Below are 18,710 nucleotides of genomic sequence, written 5' to 3'. Positions count from 1 at the left end.
TGGTCATGTTCACCGAGTGTGGTGGGTCATCCACTGCATGTAGTACTTGCAGTTTACCCCCCCCCTCCATCTCAGTATGGTATCACTGATTGTTGACCTGGAATGGCCAAGAAGGCCTGAAACATGGCATCCTATCACAATGCTTCTTTTAAACTCCATCAGTAGTTCCTATCTCAGCCATTTCACTTGGACACAGTTGCACTGACTTGGGATCATCATATTCCTTCAATTTACACTGGCTATAAACAAGTAACTCATTACGTGGCACGATGCACCTTGTCTATTGGTTTCTTTCTGAGCAGTGTATGTTTGAATAGGTGGTAGATGAATTTCATTGCCTGGTGTGAGATGACTGCCTCACTTAATGCAGACCTGAAGTGGCAAGAAAAATGCCATGTTTTTGTTTCCAAAGAATATAAAAAGATTATATAAAATGAAATTATATATAAAATAAAAAATATATTAAAAATATAATAAAATAGCACAACACTATGTATTATATGTTTACAAAAAAAAAACTTTTTTGTAAAAAAAAAGCCACAAAAAAAATAACAGGAACAAATTCCCTTTGAAAAAAGAATAACAATGGTAAGCACGAGAAAATTTATATTGTTTTAAAGATCTGCATGAATCAATTTTCTCATGAAAGATGAGCAAACTTGTTGGATACTTTGTTTCTTGTTACACTGATATCAGTTTTTAACATTTCCTATAATTTTTTGAATACTCTGATGAAGAATATGTATATGTAGTCAATACAGGTGATTTTTTTTTTATCATATTATAGTACTTGATGGTTTGTGTCTGTTGTACATGCTACTAAAAATGATTTGTGCTTTTTTTCCTTTTTATTCAAGTTCTTGATATGCATAATCTCTCTTGACCCACACAGCAAGTATGCAAGTATAGTATTTGTCCCACATAAGTTACACATGTGGAACTTATGTGGGAATAATCATAATCTTGTATACTTTTTGATTTTTTGAGTGGTGAATGGGGAAGTTTTGGAGATCATAAGAAACTTCAGATTGTGTTTAGCAGGGAAAAAAATTTAACTTTTATTCCTTGTTGATGTGACAGATATGTAAAAGAGGGACACCATTCCTCTACATTCTTGATTTTTCTGTCCTACATTATTTCTTTATACTGCTTTTTTTTTTCTCCTCTGTTTTACTATTAACTAACTTTCTTCTTTGTGTTATTTTCCGTCATCCATGGTTTCTTTCTTTGCTCTCTTTCCTCTTCTTTTTTGACTAAATGCAATTCTGTAGCAGTAATTATGCTTTCCTTCAGAATCTTCCATTTTTCACTTGCATCATCATTTACTTGTATATTTCTCTCGTTCATTTCTTCCTCTACTTTCTTTGAGAATTCATTCGTCGTACTTGGTATCTTCAGCCGCTCCATGTTCCATGATTTGTTCCGTTTCCCTATGGTTACCTTTTTTAGATTAATCCTTATCTTAGTTGATAACAATATGTGATCTGTATCACAGTCTGCTCCTGGATATGTTGTCACATCTTCTATAATGTTTCTATATCTTTTGTTTATCAAAATATAATCTAACTGATTTCTTCTACTATTTATATCCTCCCCTGGGGCTTTCCATGTGTACAATTTTCTTGGATGTTTCTTAAACCAAGTGTTCACAATTGCTAAATCATGCTTTCTACAGAAATCCAATGACATATCTCCTCTTTCATTTCTCACTCCCAATCTAAATATCCCAACAATATCTTCCTCTCATCCTCTTCCGATTTTTGCATTCATATCGCCTTGTATTATAATTATATCTTTTGTTTCTTTACATTTCAAGCCCTGTTCTATATCGCCATAAACTCTCTCTACCTTCTCATCCTCATAATCACAAGTAGGTAAATATATCTGGATAAGTAGAATATTTCTTGGTTTTGCTTTCAACTTTACCACTAAAACTCTGTCTGAGATTTGCCAGTAGCCTTCCACACTGTCACTCGTTTAGTCAATATTATTCCAGCACCTGCTTGATGTTGCTCTTCCCCTCCTGAGTAAATTATTCTTATTCCATCCTCTGTTCTAAAATCTCCTTTTCCTTTCCATCTCACCTCAGCCATTCCCAGAACATCTATTTTCAATCTTAGCATCTCCATCTTTACAATCTCCAATCTTCCAGTTTGATGTAAGGTATTCACATTCTAAGATCAAATACGAAAATTACTTTTAGCCCCTTTTCCACATGAATACTTTCCATCTTCCATTTCTCCACCTCCCACAGGCTTTAGTAAAGAAGATTCATATGATTGACATGCAATCTGGTCCATATCCATACAGGAACAAGTGACCTCCCTGGTAGCCAATTGCGCAGTTCCGGACCCAGGGGACCCATCCTGAGCTGTGCATCGCTCGTCATTCAGATCTTTACTGTTCATCCAAACTAGGGAAAAAGTAGAAGCATAGTGGTTTCCCGTTGCCTTCTATGCACGAAGAGATGAAAAAAGTAGAAACATTGAAAGAACATTGAGTAGGGAAATACAAAGAGAGATCAGATAAGATAAGAGATAAGAAGGAAAAAGGAAGAGTGGTTAGATGAAATAAGGAAAGATATAACAGCAAAGATGGGGCGAGCAAAGATTAGCAAAACAAGTGTTCTCTGCCAGGTTGGCAGCAAAACGACCCAGAGGAAGACCAAGATATAGGTGGATTGATACGGTACAAAGTGCTTTAGACGATAGAAATATAAGATCTGATAATGTTGGAGTGTTGACAATTAACAGGCTGATTTGGAGGAAAATTGTAGATTGGAAATTAATAATGATGTAATTTTTTTCATGTAGTACTATCATATCCTGTACACCCCTTGAGGGTACATGGCAGGAATTTGATGATGATGATGATGATAACAGCAAAGGCAAAAAGAAAGGACATAAAAGGTGTTTATAAAAACATTAATATGATGACAGGAAGGAGAAAGATGCTAAGGACTGGAGCAATCAAGAATGAAAGAGGTGAAATTCTGATAGAAAAAGAGAAGATATTACAGAGATGGGAAGAATATGTAAGTAAACTTTATGAAGACAGGGAAAGAGGAGAAAATCAAAGGAAAGAACATAGTGGGCAGAGACTGTGCATCATGAGGGAGGAATTGAATCTAGCAATTCAAAAGATGAAAGAAGGAAAATCCCCTGGAATAGATGGTATACAGATAGAACTTATAAGGAATATTGATGAAAAAGGTATGGAAGTGTTATGGCAAATTATTAATGGAATTTATGAAGGACAAGAATTACCAGAGGAGTTTAGAAGATCAATTTTTATCCCCATTCCAAAAAAGATGAGAGTTTTAGACTGTAACAATTTTAGAACGATAAGTCTTATAACTCACACAGCAAAAATTCTGGTGCAAATAATTTTAGAGAGAATTAGGAATAAAATAGAAAAAGAAATGAATGAGGAACAGTTTGGATTCAGAACCAACAGAGGAACTAGAGAGGCTCTAAGAATTATTGGGGAGAAAACACTAAACCATGGTAGAAAGTTGTTTTTGGGATTTCTAGATTTTGAAAAGGCATTTGATACAGTGAAATATGAAAGACTTTTTGACATTCTAGAAAATACTGATATTGACTCTTATGACTTGGAAATTTTAAAGAGATTATATTGGTCACAAATAGCATCAGTATGTGTAAATGGAGAGGAAACAGGAGAATTCCCAGTGGAGAGAGGAATCAGACAAGGATGCAAGTTATCACTATTATTGTTTAACTTTTATAGTGAACAAATGTTTAGAGAGGCACTTGAGGATGTAGAAGAAGGAATAAAAATAAACGGAAGAATCATTGATAACTTAAGATATGCAGATGATGTGATGGCAGAAAGTGAAAATGGGTTACAACAAATTATTCAAAGAATTGAAAACTCTTGTAAAGAGTATGGACTAAGAATTAACACAAAAAAGACCAAGATAATGGGTAGAAAAATAGGAGATAATGCAAAAATAAGATGTGGAGGAAAGATTTTAGAAGTGGAATGATTTCAATATTTAGGTAGCTGGATCTCAGAAAAGGAACTTCAGAGTTGGACATTAGAAATAGAATAGGCAAAGCTGAATCGGCATTTATGGAAATGAAGAGAATTTTAATAAACAAGAACACTAAAATAGGTGTTACAATTGGAATAGTTAAACCAACAGTTTGGAGTGTTGCAAGTTATGGAAGTGAGTAATGGACACTCAGAAAGATAGATATGGAAAGAATTAATGCATTGGAAATGTGGTGTTATAGAAAGATGGAAAAGATTAGCTATACAGAAAGAATATCAAATCCAGAAGTTTGAAGATGAGTCGGGATGGAAAGAACACTGCTAAAGAATATTATGCAAAGAAAGACTAGATTTGCAGGAGATCTTCTGAGAGGTTCTTCGGGACACCTAACAAGAACTATATTACAAGGGAAAGTTGAGGGGAAGAGAAGACGTGGAAGACCAACTAGAGAGTGGTTTAATGACATTGTGGAATGGACTGGTTTAAGAATGATGGAAGTGATAGACAGAGAGAAATGGAGAAGAGCTGCTCATCTGCTGCAACCCTCTTGCTAGAGGATGCTACCAGATGACGACATTATTTCTGTTTTTTGGAAGGATTAGAAAACGAGAACCTGAGAAGTCAGGTTCTTGACTTCTCCATACTGCTGGAAATGTTATATGCACCGTCTTAAGGATTTTTATAACACCAATGTTAAAATGCCCACATCAATGCAACAAGTGTATTCTTTTTTCATCAAAAACCTGATGCATGCAGATCGCAGATGTTCTTCATGCAACTAGCAATCATAATACAAGATGAATCATGAGTGATCACAATTATTATTTTAAATATTCTGTGTTACTGTCTCTGTCAATAAGCTTGTTGTTTAACTATTTCACTCTCCTTGATGAAGTATACTACTAAAAGGTATACAAAAGTAGTAGAAGTTCAAACAACAATCCTTGTGTGGAATTTATATTAGACTTGCAAAGTTTTACATAACCCATCCATAGCTGCCTCAGTAAAAAGGATTTGCATTGCTCTTCTAAACACACCAGGCAGGCAATCTATTATGCTAATTTTACATGTTCAATGTATGACAAACTATGTATTGTACATATTACTCTTCAACAATGCCAGTGACCTGTTTTCTGCAGAGCTGATCCCAACATTAATCCAAACTTTTGTTAAATTGCAATTTGCAGCTGTCTACTGACTGAGGGGGGGGGGGGGATTCAAGATAATGCAACAATGCATATGGATGGTTGCACAGTAGACCATACAACTTCCATATGCTATGTATCAGTTGGATATTAACTATCATAAGAACAAATGGCTGTCGGTTCATAGCCTCAGCAGGAAGGCCATGAATAGGATCAGAATTTAGCATGATAAACGTTTTTTTTTTTTTTTTTTTTTTTTTAGAGTATCTCACATGATTTCCATACAATCAAATTACAGAAAAGCTTATTTTAAAACTTGAAATATACTTACAGAGATGACAGGAAATCCTTTCTGCTTTGTCCATGTACTCATAACAGCAGCAACAGGTAGCTTACTAGCTTCTTCCAAAGCTTGCCAAAGATCTTCTGTATGAGTATTTTTATATGCATGCCTAGTCAGGTACAAGTTCATGCCCTTACGAAAGTTCTGAAAGATAATATTTCTCTTAAGTGGTACTTATATTTTTGATTACAAGTGTCATTAATTTTAATGACATTTTTAACATTTGAATATGGACAATAATGAATGCTTTTCTTTGCTGTATAAATTATTTTTATGATGATCTGCCACCAAGCATGTCACTGACTGAACAGTGAATTTTTTAACATGATATTTTGAAGATTGTAGTATCCAATAACAGTTTAATGTGAAAAAGCACAGATTTATGCATTTTGAAAGAACATAAGCTTTGCACTATAATCATGGAACTGTACTCCAGGAAATTGAAGCTAGAGATATAGAGTTATTGATGGATAGGGAACTGAAGTTTATAAATTCATACTTTGGATACTGCAAAGTAGTTAAGAGAGCTCATAGAATTACTTGATTATTGAAAATGCACTAACAAACAGATAAGGAAGTTATCATTTCCCTTTATAAAGACTTTGCTAAAGAGCTATATCTGGATTACTATTCACATGTGTGATCACCTTGGTTTCTTGAAATGAGAAAGTGATGGAGAGGATCCAGAAGCGAGTGACCAAGATGGTATGTGGTCTGTGAAATGTTACCTATAAGGGCAGCATGAGAGTTTGCAAGTTACTGAAGTTGGGTGTTTAGGTGGAAAAACAGAGAAAAAAAAGTTTTCAGCACTTGACTAGAGGGAGCAAAACAAGGCGTTATCCCTGGAAATAGAGTAATAATATAGGTAGCAACGACCTCGGGACTAGATTTTTGATTGGAGAATGAGTAATCTGGGTTGCCAGTCTGTTGTGAAGAAAAGGTACAAAAGGTACTGTGCTGAGTCTTGACTTGGTAGAGATTCCTGTGCAATGTCAAAAATCCCAACCGTTTTAGATTAACACACAAGAAGAGAGCAGTGGGGTTTAAGGCCAAACATCTTGTGATACCACAATATTAACTCAATAACTGAAGTATGAAGTTTAATTTTCCATTATACTCACTGTATGTAAAAATCTTTTGTTTCTATTGACACAGCATGTGTGTGTGTGCATACAGTACTTCAAAATAAAGGAATGCTACAGAAAATAAATGTCATAAAAGAAAATTATAACAGATTCTAATGACAAATGGTGCATGAATGATTTTTGGTACAACCTCTCCAAACTATATCTGGAATATGAAAAAGATATCTATTATCTTCCTTATTATTTATAAATAATAAAGAAGATATGAGACTGATCTGGCATGATGCAAGATCATGTTTAGAACAGGTAGAAATGGCCAGATATCAGAGAATAAATAAAACTCTAGGTGACCTAGATTATGTATACTCACATTACAAGAAGAAACACTGTAAGTTGGTTTAAAAGTTAATACAAATAAAATGAAAGAAATGATGAAAATAAATATTTTGAAGGATAGAGGAGTATTAATATATTGATATAAGAATTAAAAAAAAAAAAAAAGATATGCATATGTTAAACTTAACATCTACAGAAAATGAAAAATTATTCAGATATACAAAAATAAAAGTATTTAATTTGTGAAGTCTGAAAGTTCTGTATCTGCTTTTGAACAGCAACCTGGTTATAAGAATTTTTATTTATTTATTTATTTATTTATTTTTGTTAAATACATTCGACTCACACTTTATTAAACTCAAAGAGACCATAACGATAGTTTGTTATAGTAGATTGTCTGTTATGGTGAATTTCTTCTAATACAGCCATCATAAGCTATAAAGCTTTGATTAAGACTTTTAAAAGCAGGTTGTTGTTATAGTGAGTGAGTTTGCTATAGCAAGCGATAACTGTAACAGAGCCCATAATCAGCACCTGGTAAAAAAAAAAAGTAGTGGCCAAGGAGATAAGCCTGTATTTCAATCTCAAGAAATATTCTCCAGAAAAGTTTAGTTATTAATTAGATAAATAAAGATCTCTTAATATCACTTAATGTTAGTTGAATACCCAATGAAGATGTGTCAGTGACAGACATGACATGAAACCTCCAATATGATCCTCAGGGGTATGTAAAAAGTCTTTATGGGGTATGAGACACTTTTTTTAGAATTTATTACTTTTTTTTTTTACTTTTATACTTATATTTTTACCACTGTTGCAAATAAGTGCAACTTTATTCTGTAACCAATATTTCAATAACTAATTGTTTTTTTCTGAAATTGCATTTTACTTGTGAAGTTCATCTCCCCCCCCCCACACACACACAGATAACTTTACATTTACTTGGCCGAATCAATCAAGATTTTCTTCAGATTTTGCAAAAAAAGTCTCTAAGGTTTGGTTTCTTGTTTTCAAACTTTCATTTTTATCTTCAATAACATTTGTTATTTGAAATCTGAAAGCACATCCCAACTCAACATCACCAGAGAGATCGGTACTATCAACATAAGAAGCCTGAATGGAAAAGAAATGGAGTTAGCTGAGGAATTAGATAAGTACCAGATCGACATAATAGGGGTGACTGAAACAAAAAAAAAAAAAGCTAATTTTCTTGAATGGCAGGCAGTCATAAGTAGAGTGATGTGGCAAATATCAGAATGTGGAATTGGACAATGAGACTTATTTGTGCCTATGGTCCCACAGAAGGGCTCTACTAAGGTAGAAGTGAAGGAATTTTTTGATGCTTTAGAAAAAGCAACTGACACAATGAAAAAGGAAAAGTTGGTCCTTGTCGGGGATCTAAATAGCAGAGTAGGAAATGATTGTCAGATATACAAAAATATTTTGGGAAAATTTGGAGAAAAGTGCAAAGCTAATAATAATGGCAAATACCTGTTGGATTTCTGCTTCAGGACATGGACTGATTATTACTAACACCATGTTCCAACATAAAAATGTGCACAAATTCACATGGAGAGAAGAGGCAAGGAATAAGAAAAGTCTCATTGGCTATGTTATTGTTGATAGTGATGTTTTCTCCCTCGTGCAGGACACCAGAGTGTACAGAGGATTTGAAATTGGAAGTGATCACTATTTAGTATTGAGCAGGATACAATTGAATTTCATGTTGAAAAGAATAACATGTAAGAAAGTTTTAAAGCGAATAAAAGTTGAGCAGCTCTCAGATGTGAACTGAAGACTAAAGTACACAAAGATTATTGAAGAAAAAATGCAAGAATTTGAGAACAGGAACCAAACCTTGGAGATTCGGTGGCAAGCCTTGAAGAAAACCCCCGATTGATTCAACAAGAGAGGCATGTGGTGGGGTTGTCTGCAAGGATAGAAAAATCAGAACTTCATGGTGGACACAGGAAGTTAAAGAGGCAGTGAAGGAAAAGAAGAAAGCATATCAAACATTCCTGGCAAATAAGTCAGCTTGTGCTCTTAGAGAATACAGAGACAAATGTAAGAAAGTTAAACACTGTGTAAAACTGGCTAAAAAAAAGTCATGGGAGGACTTCGAAAAGAACATAGAAAATAAATATCAAGAAGGTGGTAAGATATTCTGGAGGTTGTTCAAGAAGCTTAGAAATGGAGGAAATTGCTGTAAAAAAGAGTTAGAGATGATAAATGAAAATGGGAGAAAAAGATATCCTTGAAGTATGAAGTAATTACTTCGAAAAATTGCTAAATGAAACAAGCAGTGATAACACAGTGGTAAAAAACACTCAACAGGCATAGAGTCAGGAATACATATCCATACTTGAGTAGAAAAAGCCAAAGGCTTGAAATGTGGAAAGGCAGCAGGAGTAGATGATATTCGACCAGAAATGCTAAAGTATGGTGGTATAAAAATCTTACAGTGCCTGCACTGCATAGTTCTGAAGGCCTGGACAGAGGAACGAATTCCCGATGATTGGAGTAGAGCTCTCATAGTATCCATATATAAAAAGGGAAATAAAACTGAATGTCAGAATTACAGAGTTATTTCCTTGCTGAGTGTTCCTGGCAAGATTTATACAAGTATACTTGAGAAATGGTTGAGAAGAATTGTGGAAGAAAAGCTTGGAGAAGAACAAGCTGGATTCAGGTCAAATAGCAGCTGTCAGGATCAGATCTTAACTTTACGACAAATAGTTGAGAAAACATGGTAATATAACAAAGATCTGTATTTAAGTTTTGTCGATCTGGAAAAAGCAAATGACAATGGCCAAGAGAGAAGCTATTCAATACTACAGTTAAATGATGTCAATGGGGCATTATATCAAGCAATACTTAAGTCTTTATTTGAGTTGTAAGTCAGCAGTTAGAATTGAAGGAAGTACAGGAAGATGGCTTAAATGTTAAATCTGATGTGAGATAAGGATGTACATTATCTATATGGATCACATTATTAAGTAATGTGGTATTAAACATCATATCAAAATTGGAGATGTTAACGTCAGCTCTTTGCTTTATGCGGACGATGTTATACTTCTAAATAAATCCGCTACAACTTTGCAAGATTCCCTGACTAAATGGAATAACCGTTGTAATAGATATGCTATGAAGGACAGCAATAAAAATAACAAAGGCAACGAAAATAGGCAGAATCGTTGAAAATGTCAACTGCGTTGTGAATGAAGAACCTGTGGAAATAGTAAAACATTTCGGCTACCTAAGCACAATTTTTAGTGAAGATGATAAATTAAATATGGAAATAGACAACAGAATCAACAAAGCTGGTATGGTAGGAAGTCAATCGAATAAATTCATATGGAATAAGAGAGAAATTAGTCGGAACATTAAATTAGCTGTATACAAGACAGTGTTCAAACCAGTTTTAACTTATGGATCTGAGAGCTGGGTCAGAAGTAAAACACTTGACCAAAGTAGAGACCGCAGATATGATAGTCCTGAGAAAGAACAGAGGCATTAACAGATGGCATCAATGGCAATATCATATTAAAAACGATGATATTAGGAAAGAACCTGACATTGCCAGCATCCAGGAATGTGTTAGCAGAGCTAATCTCAGGTCACTTAAACAGAATGGGAGAGGAAAGATTAGCAAACCAAGTGTTCTCTGCCAGGTTGGCAGGAAAACAACCCTCAGAGAAGACCAAGATATATGTGGATTGATACAGTACAAAGTGCCTTAGACGATAGAAATATAAGATCTGATAATGTTGGAGTCTTGACAAGTAACCGACTGATTTGGAGGAAAATTATAGATAGTAAGTTAGTAATGATGTAAATTTTTCATGTAGTACTATCATATCCTGTACACCCCTTGAGGGTACATGTCAGGAATTTGATATTGATAACATTTGTTTTGAGTTCACCTCTGAAAACTTGAATGATTATTTTTAAAAATTCATATTTATCTTTTAAATAATATAATACTCTACTTTTATCCTTCTTAAAACTAGATGGTGATCACTTTATATTCCGATTTTCTGTCTTGTATCTTTAGACCAGTTAGGTTTAGTTCTTGAAAACAAGACCCAAACCTTAGAGACTTGTTGGCAAAATCTGAAGAAAATCTTAACTTTACATTTACCTGGCTAAATCATCTGTGTGTGTGTGTGTGTGTGTGTGTGTGTGTGTGTGTGTGTGTGTGTGTGTGTGTGTGTGTGTGTGTGTGTGTGTGTGTGTGAATGACATCTTTGCAATCTAGTCTCTCACTCTGAAACAGAATTACTTTATTCTGTCCAAAATATGAACTCCTTAGACATCCACATGAAGTTCACTATTGCAAAAATGAATCAACAAGAGTCTTCCCTTCCTCGATACATTAATAATCTGAAAATCTACAGGAAGCCTTCCTGGCAGGTATATCCAACCAACTTCAGATCATCATCATCATCATTCACAAAAGACAGGTATTATCAAAAGTTGTGTAGACATAATTTGTACTTTGGACTCCTTCTATTAGAAAAATTAAATAAAATAAGAATCCTGATCAGTAATGGATATAAAGAACCTACCATCTAGAAAATTGATAATTATCATCCTCCAATTTGATATTAAGAGGATTTTCATACCCTACCTTAAAGGTACTTCTGAACAAATAGCAATGATTCTCTGCAAATACAATCTGTACACTACTTTCACCCCAACATTATCTTCTTTCCCACCATCTACTAAAGGTAAATTGCCTCCACTATACCTGGTGCTTATCACAGACAAAGATGTTGCACTATGGTAGATTTAAATTCGATCATCTATTCCTTGAAATATGTGAAATCCTGCTTCATCTCCCTAATCTTAATGGAACAGACTAAATATCTATCTCTAAGTTCTAGGAAGTAATTACCATAAATTGTTCCTAAATATTTTTTTATTATTATTTTCAAAAATTAATTTTCAATTACACAATTATACATAGTTGCCTGGAACTTGAAGTGTTTTCTCCTGTTCACTGAGTTGCAAACAAGACATGTAGAGGTATACTCATCCTGTATGTTCATATTTTGAATGTTATAACAAATTCTTCTGCTCTCTCTGAATGATGCTCATGTCACAGTGAGCAAAATATACGAGTTCTTGATAAATTCTAATTTCCCTTACATGTGTTAAATCATCCCCCCCCCCAAGTATTATAATTTCGTCAACAAACTCCTTGTTTTCTATTAATATCTCTCATACTGAATGTGACCATGTTTAATTCGTGGTAAAAGAGCTTGATGTGGTACTAGCTATATGCATTTTTCAGATTTGGGTAGAACCATATGGATGCACTTTCAGGGGATGCATGTATATGTAGTATCTGGAAGATTTGTAACATTATTATTGTAGTTGATTTAGATGTAATTATTGTATTTAGATTAACTAACCTTTCGCCTACCCTGGTACTAATCTAATCTAATGTACTATAGACCAAGCCTTTCATGGGTGGAATTCATGTGAAAAATAATAAATAATAATAAATAAGCTATATGCATTTTTCAGATTTGGGTAGAACCATATGGATGCACTTTCAGGGGATGCATGTATATGTAGTATCTGGAAGATTTGTAACATTATTATTGTAGTTGATTTAGATGTAATTATTGTATTTAGATTAACTAACCTTTCGCCTACCCTGGTACTAATCTAATCTAATGTACTATAGACCAAGCCTTTCATGGGTGGAATTCATGTGAAAAATAATAAATTACCAATAAATAAATAAATATTTATTTATTTATTTTTATATATTTATTTATTTATTTATTATTATAAAAACAAAAAATAAATAAATTAGCCAGCCTGACTGGCTGAGTGGTTAGCATATCCACTCTTCAGCCAAAAGGCTGCGGGTTCAAATCCAAGCGTGGGCATGGATGTTTGCGATTGTCTGTGGAAATACCGGTGGACGGCAGTAGATGGCACCGGTGTAGTTTCTGTCAGACAGTTGTAGAGCAGGTGCCCTCCCTTGATGAGTCTATGGACTCCCTCGAGGTGTCTAGTAATAGTAATAAATAAAGATAATTTGAATGCAAGAAATACGATTACACTTATTAACATTTTATATTTGCCTTCAATATTTTTGAGGATACTACTTACTTCATCACCTATGTATCTATGCAACATCCTAATCACAGATGCACCTTTATTATATGAAATATCATCAAATATTTCATCAATTTCTGAAGGATGACCAACGGGAACCTGACAAGGAAAGCAAACATATAAGTAAATAAAATCAAAATATCCTCTACTTTATTACTCTACTTTACCCTGAATTGTTGTTTAGGATAAGTCATCCTCTAGTCTAGTACAATTAAGATGTTATTAGATAATGCTATACAGAGCATAAAAACAGTTTAAAACTGTTTTTGTGCTCTGTATAGCATTATGGCCCTTCCCATAAAATGTCTACCATTATACACATCTGAAAGGATGTGTGCTGTGCTTTATGGAATACTAAGGCAATTAATGTGAAGTCATTGGCAATTATATACAAGTAGGTTGTGAAGCTACTTCACAAACTGTTTACTTACACTTGAATAAAGGATTAAACAAAAACATAATTGCTTGTCAAGTTTAATCATGGATCTGAGTTGGGTTAGAAATACAGCACTTGATCAAAGACTAGAGAACACAGATATGAGAGTTCTGAGAAAAATTAGGGGAGTGAATAGATGGTATCAATGGCAAAATCATATTAAAAATGAAGATATTAAGAGAGGATTTGATTTGATTCTTATGACAAAAAGACATCAAAGATCATACTGAGCAAAGACACAGGTTACAGCAGTACATATATTAAATGATTAGTAGGACGATCACAAACATCGATGTCCTTGGTGGGATTCAAGCCTGAAGTCTTATTAGAAAGGAAGTTGACATTGTTAGCATTCAAGAATGTGTCAGCACAGCTAATCTAGAGTACAAGGGTGGTGTGAAAAGTTCTCGGTCTCAACCATAGGTGGCAACACTATCAGCAAGATTTTTTTTTCTAAGTCAGTACATCTGTTCAAAAGCATCCATGTGAAATTGTAAGTCATTCTATCAAGTAGTTTGTTTTATACAGCTGTCTGAAGCAAAAGTGTTGTCTGTATCCCTTGAAATGGATAAAATTGAGTATCATGCTGTTATAAAATTCTTTATAAAAGAAGGTTTAATGGCAACAGAAATCCATTCTAAGTTCATAAAAGTTTATGAGCACTCTTCTCCTTCATTTTTGACAATTAAGAAATGGGCTGCCAAGTTTAAATGTAGCTATACCAGCCATACCTGATCCATGTGAAGGACGTCCAAAAAGTGTAACAACAACAGAAATCATTGATCAAGTGCACGATATGGTATTGGATGACTGGCGAGTCAAAGTGTGTGAAATTGCTGAGACTATAGGCATTTCAAAAGAACATGTAGGATATATTTTACATTAAGAATTGCAAATGAAAAAGCTTTGTGCAAGATGTGCTTAGAGCATTTTAACAAGAATAAAACTGATTTTGTATGTCGATTTATTACTATAGATGAGACTTGGATTCACCATTACACACCAGAATTCAAGCAGCAGTCAAAACAGTGGACAGAAGCCGTGTTCAGTGCCCAAGTCGGTTCCATCAGCAGAAAAGGTCATGGCATCGGTGTTTTGGGATGCTAAAGGCATTTTGTTTATTAATTATCTTGAAAAGGGTAAAACAATAACTGGGGTATATTATTCCAATCTTTTAACCAGACTAGAAAAAAATTCGTGAGAAAAGACCTGGTTTGCAGAAAAAAAAATCATCTTTCATCAGGACAATGCCCACAAAGGTGTTTTGGCAATGGCAAAATTAAGGGATCTGCACCATGAATTGTTGGAACCCTATTCTCCAGATTTGGCCCCATCTGACTTCTATCTCTTCCCAAAAGTAAAACTCTTCCTTGCTGGTCAGCATTTTTCTTCAAATCAAGAGGTGATTGCAGCTGTAGAGGGGGTATTTTGCAGATCTTACTGAGAACCACTACAGGGATGGGATAATGGCGCTGGAGCATCACTGGAATAAGAGAGATTATGTTGAAAAATAAAAATTATTTTGAAATTATAAATTTGTTTTTTCATTGTTGGGCCGAGAACTTTTCAGATCACTCTTGTATGGTGGTATGGCTAATGAAATGGTATACACAACTGGAGTTCTGGTAATTAATAGACTAATTTGGAGGAAAATTGTTGATAGGAGATTAATAATAATGTAAACTTAATCATGTAGTGCTGTCATAGTAGTCTGAACACCCCTTGTGGGTACCTATCAAGAAACTGATGAAAATTTACCTCTGCTCAAGTAAAAACACTTCATCTGACAAATCCTATATGGAATAAATCTAGCTATTATCACTTATTTACATGAAAACACAAGGCATAGGTAATACTATTTATTTGTTTAGAAGGCCAGATATTTCATCTTCGGTGGCAATGACAGTTGATTACATCATGTGGCTCTTCCCCTGTTGTGTTTTCCAAGGAATACGATATACAGTCTTTCAAATCAAATGTAAACAAGTTCCTCCTTTCCCAACCAACATATGGTACTAATTTTATAGGTTGATCAACCAACCTCTCGTGTATGGGCTCGACATTATAATCATCATCATCAAATTCCTGCCATGTACCCTCAAGGGGTGTACAGGATATGACAGTACTACATGAAAAAATTACATCATTACTAACTTCCTATCTACAATTTTCCTCCAAATCAGTCTGTTACTTGTCAAGACTCCAACATTATCAGATCTTATATTTCTATCGTCTAAGGCACTTTGTACCGTATCAATCCAACTATATCTTGGTCTTCCTCTGGGTCGTTTTCCTGCCAACCTGGCAGAGAACACTTGTTTTGCTAATCTTTCCTCTCCCATTCTATTTAAATGACCATACCACCTGAGATTAGCTCTGCTAACGCATTCCTGGATGCTAACAATGTCAAGTTCTTTCCTAATATCCTCATTTTTAATATGATATTGCCATTGATGCCATCTGTTCACGCCTCTAATCTTTCTCAGGACTCTCATATCTGCGGTCTCTAATCTTTGGTCAAGTGTTTTACTTCTGACCCAGCTCTCAGATCCATAAGTTAAAACTGGTTTGAACACTGTCTTGTATACAGCTAATTTAGTGTTCTGACTAATTTCTCTCTTATTCCATATGAATTTATTCAATTGACTTCCCACCATACCAGCTTTGCTGATTCTGTTGTCTATTTCTATATTTAATTTACCGTCTTCAGTAAAAATCGTGCCTAAGTAGCTGAAATGTTTTACTTGTTCCACAGGTTCTCCATTCACAACACAGTTGACATTATCAATGATTCTGCCTATTTTCATTGTCTTTGTCTTTTTATTGCTGACCTTCATACCATATCTATTACAACAGCTATTCAATTTAGTCAGAGAATCTGCAGACTTGTAGCAGATTTATTTAGAAGTATAACATCATCCGCATAAAGCAAAGAGCTGACATTAACATCTCCAATTTTGATATCAGGTTTAATACCACTTTCCTTCATAATGTGATCCATATAGATAATGAATAACAGAGCGGATAATGTACATCCTTGTCTCACACCAGATTTAACATTAAACCATCTTCCTGTACTTCCTTCAATTCTAACTGCTGACTTACAACTCAAATAAAGACTAAGTATTGCTTGATATAATGCCCCACTGACACCATATAACTGCAGCGTATTGAATAGCTTCTCTCTTGGCACCTTGTCATATGCCTTTTCCAAATCGACAAAACTTAAATACAGATCTTTGTTATATTCCCAAGCTTTCTCGACTATTTGTCGTAAAGTGAAGATCTGATCCTGACAGCCTCTATTTGGCCTGAATCCAGCTTGTTCTTCACCAAGCTTTTCTTCCACAATTCTTCTCAACCGTTTCTCAAGTATACTTGCATAGATCTTGCCAGGAACACTCAGTAGGGAAATACCTCTGTAATTCTCACATTCAGTTTTATTTCCCTTTTTATATATGGGTACTATGAGAGCTCTACTCCAATCATCGGGAATTCGTCCCTCTGTCCAGGCTTTCTGAACTATGCAGTGCAGCCACTGTAAGACTTTTATACCACCATACTTCAGCATTTCTGGTCGAATATCATCTATTCCTTTCCTGCTGCCTTTCCACATTTCAAGCCTTTGATGGCTTTTTCTACTTCAAGTATGGATATGTATTCCTGACTGCATGCCTGGTCAGTGTTTTTTATCACTGTGCTGTCATCACTGCTTGTTTCATTTAGCAGTTTTTCAAAGTAATTACTCCATACTTCAAGGATATCTTTTTCTCCCGTTTTCGTGTCACCTTTATCATCTCTAACTCCTTTTACAGCACTCTTTCCTCCATTCCTAAGCTTCTTCAACAACCTCCAGAATATTTTGCCACCTTCTTGATATTTATTTTCTATATTCTTGCCAAAACCCTCCCATGACTTTTGTTTAGCTAGTTTTACACACTGTTTAGCTTTCTTACATTTGTCTCTGTATTCTGTAAGAGTAAAAGCTGACTTATTTGCCAGGTACTTTTGATATGCTTTCTTCTTTTTCTTCACTGCCTCTTTAACTTCCTGTGTCCACCAGGGAGTTCTGATTTTTTTATCCTTGCACACAACCTCACCACATGCCTCTCTGGCATAATCAATCAATGTTTTATTCAGAGTTTGTCACTGAATCTCCAAGGCTTGATTCCTGTTCTCAAACTCTTTTTTCAATAATCTTTCTGTATTTTAGTCTACAGTTCACATCCTGAGAGCTGCTCAACTTTTATTCGCTTTAAAACTTTCTTATATCTTATTCTTTTCAATATGAAATTCAATTTTATCCTGCTCAAGACTAAATAGTGATCACTTCCAATTTCAAATCCTCTGTACACTCTGGTGTCCTGCACCAGGGAGAAAACATCACTATCAACAATAACATAGTCAATGAGACTTTTCTTATTCCTAGCCTCTTCTCTCCATGTGAATTTGTGCACATTTTTATGTTGGAACATGGTGTTAGTAATAACCAGTCCATGTCCTGAGCAGAAATCCAACAGATATTTGCCATTATTATTAGCTTTGCTCTTTTTACCAAATTTTCCCAAAATATTTTTGTATGTCTCACAATCATTTCCTACTCTGCTATTTAGATCCCCAACAAGGACCAACTTTTCCTTTTTCACTGTGTCAGTTGCTTTTTCTAAAGCGTCAAAAAATTCCTCCACTTCTGCCTTAGTAGAACCTTCTGTGGGACCATAGGCACCAATAAGTCTCATTGTCCAGTTTCCAATTCTCATATTTGCCCACATTACTCTACTTGAGACTGACTGCCATTCAAGAAGATTAGCCTCGTATTTTGTGTTGAATACTATGGCTACTCCTTCTTTTCCTTGATTGGCATTGCCTGAATATAACATTTTGTATTTATTGCTCAGAAAGATCTCACCAGTTTTGGTCTTTTTTGTTTCAGTCACCCCTATTATGTCGATCTGGTACTTATCTAATTCCTCAGCTAGCTCCATTTCTTTGCCATTCAGGCTTCTTACGTTGATAGTACCGATCTTTAACTCTGGTGATGTTGAGTTGGGGTTTGTTTTCAGATTTGTTCCAGTAGCTGACTTTTTGCTGTTCGCCCTGGTTCCCCGGCGAAAACAATGGGGGCCTTGTTTAACCGGGCGACGCCCCAGCCGGCATGAAATTTTGTCATGTTGTACCATCATTTTTTATTTTGGTTTAACCAATAAGAATA

The 18,710-nt window shown here is 34.8% G+C and overlaps 1 protein-coding gene across 1 annotated transcript in view; it reads right to left on the bottom strand.

Moving 5' to 3' along the window:
• Nucleotides 1-18,710, bottom strand: part of Psa (puromycin-sensitive aminopeptidase) — a 218,977-nt gene that overhangs the window by 115,034 nt on the left and 85,233 nt on the right. The window contains exons 9-10 of the mRNA XM_090408456.1: nucleotides 13,057-13,161; nucleotides 5,495-5,650 (exon numbers count right to left, since the gene is read on the bottom strand). Of these exons, the coding sequence (XP_090264582.1) occupies nucleotides 5,495-5,650; nucleotides 13,057-13,161 (261 nt within the window). The remainder of the gene's footprint in view (nucleotides 1-5,494; nucleotides 5,651-13,056; nucleotides 13,162-18,710) is intronic.

The sequence above is a fragment of the Typopeltis vanoorti genome, chromosome 2 (assembly GCF_054136105.1).
Source record: "Typopeltis vanoorti isolate ZY-2024b chromosome 2, IOZ_Tvanoo_1.0, whole genome shotgun sequence".
NCBI lineage: Eukaryota > Metazoa > Arthropoda > Arachnida > Uropygi > Thelyphonidae > Typopeltis > Typopeltis vanoorti.
This window is presented reverse-complemented; position numbering and strand designations above follow the sequence as displayed.